The sequence below is a fragment of the Geospiza fortis genome, unplaced genomic scaffold (assembly GCF_000277835.1).
Source record: "Geospiza fortis unplaced genomic scaffold, GeoFor_1.0 scaffold171, whole genome shotgun sequence".
In the NCBI taxonomy this organism is placed as follows: Eukaryota; Metazoa; Chordata; class Aves; order Passeriformes; family Thraupidae; genus Geospiza; species Geospiza fortis.
In genome coordinates, this window is record NW_005054313.1 from 10122929 (window position 1) to 10127771 (window position 4843).

At 61.1% G+C, this 4843-nt stretch overlaps 1 protein-coding gene across 1 annotated transcript; it reads right to left on the reverse strand.

The window, feature by feature from the left end:
- Nucleotides 1-543: 543 nt before the first annotated feature.
- Nucleotides 544-4832, reverse strand: CPLX3 (complexin 3). Its single transcript, XM_005419708.2, has 4 exons — nt 4529-4832; nt 3391-3595; nt 2938-3025; nt 544-1703 (listed from the first exon to the last, which is right to left on the reverse strand). Exons 2-4 carry the CDS (start codon nt 3549-3551, stop codon nt 1479-1481), a joined length of 474 nt encoding a protein of 157 aa, XP_005419765.1. The 5' UTR covers nt 3552-3595; nt 4529-4832; the 3' UTR covers nt 544-1478.
- Nucleotides 4833-4843: the final 11 nt, after the last annotated feature.

The following is a 4843-nucleotide window of genomic DNA, read 5'->3' on the forward strand; positions in this document are numbered from 1 at the left end:
ATAATAATAATAATAATAATAATAATAATAATAATATCGGTTTCCCAGCACCCTCTCCTGTGTTTTCCTGGATGACCCATCCTTCCTCGCAAAACCAAACTGCAGCTAATCAGCTCCCACGGGATTTGGAGCGATAAATTCCCAGCCCATGCCAAGTTTTTCCAGGAAGCCTCACCACAGGAGCCTCCTGCCTGCTGGGATGTCACCAGGGCTGGGTCACACCTGCATGAGCTCAGGCTCATCCCTGCAGAGTGTCCTTACTTGGAGCAGTGCACTGGGCATCCTGCAGTGCCCCTGAGACTGAGTGTTCTAAGGTTTTGTATTAAAACAGCCAAAAAACCTGCAGAAAAATGGGAATTTTGTTTGCTTTAAACCTGACTGTGGCCAATGAGCTGCTCATAGCATCCCCTTAGTCCCAAATATGAGTGCAGCCAGGAGAGGAGCTTTCTTTGGGATTCTGCTGCCAGGAAAATAGGATTTTTTTTTCCCAAAACCAGGAAAATAGGAAAATTTGCCCAGGAAAACAGAGCTGGGGGAGAAAAGTAAATGCATAGACATCTCCTGGTATTTATTCCACCGGTTATAACAGTACCATGGCACAGGGACAGCACAGGAGGGAGGGACACTCAACCGAGCACGGCACGACTACAGCACGACGAGCGGGAGGACGGGGAGATATTCCCTCATGGCTTTGTTCTTCTCCTGGAAGGAACAAGGACAGGATCCCATCCCAGGAGAGGGACGCCACTGCTCCGGGGAAGGGCTGCTGTGGGCTCAGCTCAGCACCAGGGAGGGCTTTTGTCCCTCTCTGGTGTCAATTCAGGCTTCAGCACCCCCCTTCCCACAGGGATCGTATGGCAGGTCCTTCCCGGCTGGCTCCTCCAGAGGGGCCCTCAAGGGCACAGGGCTGGTGTTCCTGGCAGGGATGGGATGCTGTTTCTCAGGTGATGGGGATGGGATGCAGGGAGGGGGGTGCTCCACATCCTGCCTCGTCCTTGCGAGGCAAATCCGAGCCTCCTGCTCGTTCCCGGGAGGCTGAGTGGAGGCAGAGCCGCAGCGTGGGGCCACCACTGCAAGGTCAGTCACACTCCCAGGTCAGTCACACCCCGAGGTCACTCACACCCCAAGGTCAGTCACTCTCCAAGGTCAGTCACTCCAATCACATTCCAGGTCAGTCACACTCCAAGGTCACTCTCCTTCCTGCCGCCTCCCCAGCTCTGCCTGCAGACACCCCCTGCCCGGGCACGGGGGAGGCCGTGGGGTACGGGGGGGACATGCTGGCTCCTGGCTCTAACCTCAGCCCGGAGAACGAAACGAAAGCCACACATCAGGGACATCTGGGTCAGGGGCTCGAGGGGTCAGGCGGCTCAGGAGGAGCCCAGTGACACACGGCAAGGGTGACAGCGTGGCTGGGGTCCCCGCTGCAGGCAGCAGCCCCCGCCAGAGCCTGCGCTGCGTCCCCTCCCTGCTCAGCCCCATCACATCACGGAGCACTTCTCCGCCGATTGCTTCAGGTCCTCTAGCGTGGCCGAGGCTTTGTCCTTCAAGGAATCAAGGTCCAGGTTCTGGATGTTACTGAGCTGGCCGATCACCGAGTTCTTCTCCTCCTCCTCCTCGTTGTCCTGCTCGATCATCTTGGCCAGCTCCTTGGGCAGCTCCACGTCGCCTCCCACCAGCTGGATCTGGTTGTCATCCGTCTCGTTCTGGAAGGGGTCGGGAGAGAGTCAGGAGGGGGGATGGCACAGCGGGAAGGGGGCTCCTGGAAGCGCCACAGGAGGGGCTTGGGGCTGTCCTCCCACTTCCAGGACCATGTGGGAAGGTCCCGGGGGGTTCGGGTGGGATGCTGATGCAGCCTGAGGTGCGCCTGGGCACTCACAGCGAGAGGCGAGATGGAAACCCACGCGCGGCACCGGTACAAACTGGTTTCCAGCTCGCACTGCGGGGGGTTAGGCGCCTAATTAAGCTGGGCTTATGCTTAACGACTGCTCCCAGCGGCGGGCGGGATCAGCTCCGAGCCCGGAGCCACGGGGAGACTCGGGATGAGGCAGCCCGGCTGCCAAGTGGGATCAGTAATGAGCAGAAGAAACTTGTCAAAAGATGAGAAGGGACATCTCAAGCACGAGAAGGCAGCGAAAGGACGGTGGGGCCAGATCCAAACAAATCCCAGTTTCTCCATGAGAGTTTAAAAAAAAATCTCCATCTCTTCTTTTTCTGCCTTTTCTGGCTTTTGGCAGGGGGTAAAAGAAATTCTCCAGCTGTTTATTTCGGATGTAAAAGGGGGGTGGGAAGCAGGGGGGTGAATCCAGGCTGCCTGAACAACACCACACAATCAGAGCAATCTCACTTGGCTTAGCTGACCCTTCGGAACTAATATTAGCCCAGCTCCAATTTGGGGTATTCACCACTGAGCGACTCTTCCTGAATACAGGGTGGGTTTGGAGGGAGAGAAGCTTGTGACAATTCCAAGAAAGGCTGAATTATCCCTTGATTAAATTGTTTTCGGTGAATGGTTCATCGTGTGGAAATTCCAAAATCGGAGTTTAGGGGGGAGACGTTCGCCAAATAATCCAGGGAGAGGAGCTGAGCTGGCTAATCCAGCCAGGAAGGTGCAACCCTGGCTGCACTCCCAGCTCCAGGGAGTCTGGGGTGAAGGTGGTTTTCCCTCACCCAGCTGGATTTTGGGGGGCAAAAGCGAGGGAGAAGGGGATCAAGCAAGGCTGGGAGTCCCAATGACTCGGGCTGGTGGGCTGTGGTGCTCAGGGGGAAGGAAAGTGGCCAAAGTTTGGGAAGAAGGATGGTTTTGAGGGGAAATTATTTGTGTTTGGGCTTTGAGGCTCAAACCCTAGCCAGCCAAGGGAGTCCTTGTCCCTTCCCCTCCCTCCAGAGCTCCATCTGGAGCTGGGCTCCCCTCGTGGCCCCGTTCCAGGGCAGCCGTACCTTGGGCAGCCTGTACTTTTCTCGGAAGTGGGACCTGACCGTGGCTCTCTCCGCCTTGCGCTGGGCAAACTGAGCATCTCTCTCCATCCTGCGAAGCACACGGGGCAATCACCAACAGCCCCTGTCCCCCATCCCGGGGTTTGCTCTTCCTCCCAACCTCAGCACCCCCCATTTTCTCTGAAAAGTCCCGTTTTCCCACAATTTCCTCCCCCCAGCGCAGCCTGGAAGGAGAAAACAATCCCATCTCCCGGGCGAGGAAGCGGATTAAGGGATTAGGGGGCTCATCAAACCCCCTCACGGTCCTGCTGTCCCCAGCGCCGGCTGCCCCCATCTCCCATGCACGGGATGTGGGAGCTCAGCTGGAGCACCCCCTTCCCGCAGGGACCCCGGGGCTCAGCCCGTGCCGGTGCCGGTGCCGGTGCCGCTGCCGGCGCCGGTGCAGCCCGCACTCACTTCTCCTCCACCAGCTGCCGCTGGTACTCCTCGTACTCCTCGCGGGTCATGCCCTGCGCCTCGGCCGGAGACTTCTCGCCCTCGCTCTTCTCCTCGCCGCCCAGGCCGCCCGTGAGGTTCTTCAGCTGCCCCCCCACCATGCTCTTCACCATGAACGCCATGGCCGCACCTCCGGGGGGCCCGGGGGCCGGGGGGCAGCGCGGATCTGCAGCCGGGACAGCCGCGGTCACCGGGGGGCTCCGGGCAGGGTGGGGGTGGGATGTGGGGACCCCCCGAGGAACGGGGCTAAGGATGAGCTGGAGCGCCAGGGAACCGGGAAATGGTCGGTGCTGGGGTGCCGGGATAGGGAATCAGCGGGATGCTATGGATGGGAGCTCCTGGAGAGCCGGGACAAGGAATCTGCGGGATGCTGTGGATGGGAGCTCCTGGAGACCCGGAGCGCCGGGTTAGGGAGCAGCTGGGGACACCGGGATGAGCTCCGGGACAGCTGGAGCGCTGAGAACCCGGGGAGCTGGGACACCGGGATGAGCTCCGGGACAGCTGGAGCGCTGAGAGTCCGGGGAGCTGGGACACCGGGATGAGCTCCGGGACAGCTGGAGCACCGGGAGTCCGGGGAGCTGGGACACCGGGGTGAGCTCCGAGGCAGCTGGAGCCCGGGGAGCTGGGGCACCGGGCGGTGAATGGGCCGGGATGAGCGGAGCTGGGCTCCTGGGAGCAAGGCACCGGGTTAGGAGGACGTGGGGACAGGGGAGATGAGATCCCGGGGAGGAGCCGCGGTCAGCAGAGTCGGGTTCGCGCGGAGCGGGGATACGGGGTTATGGAGGATGCGGGATCAGCAGAGCCAAGCTCACACGGTACCGAATTCCTGAGGAGCCGGGATCAGCAGAGCTAATTTCCCGGGAGGCGGAATACCGAGTGATGAGGAGCCGGGGTCAGCAGAGCTGAGTCCCCGGGGTCACGGAGGAGAGGGGACAGGCGGGGATGAATTGCCGGGATGGCGGAGAAGGGAGCGCCCGGGGTGGTGGGTACCGGGAGGTGGAGGAGCCAGGGACGGGGAGATGGGTTCCCGGGGAGCTGGGGCACGGGGTTATGGAGCAGATGGGGTCAGCGGAGATGAATTCCCGAGATGACAGAGTACCGAATTCCCGAGGAGCCGGGACCAGCGGTCAGCGCAGCGGAGTTCCCGGCACGGTGGAGCACGGAGTTCCCGGGATGCCGGAGTGCTGAGAGATGGAGGAGTCGGGCTCAATGGAATAGAGTTCCCGGGACGGCGGAGTCCGGAGCTCCAGGGTCAGCAGAGCGGAGTTGCCGGGATGCTGGAGTGCCGAACTGCCGGGATGCCGGGAGTACCGGGATGTCGGAGTGTGCGGGGTCAGTGGGGCCGCGCTGCCCGGCCGCCCATGGCGGAGCGGTCCCGGCCGGGAGCGGAGCGGGCGCTGCAGCGCCGGGGCTC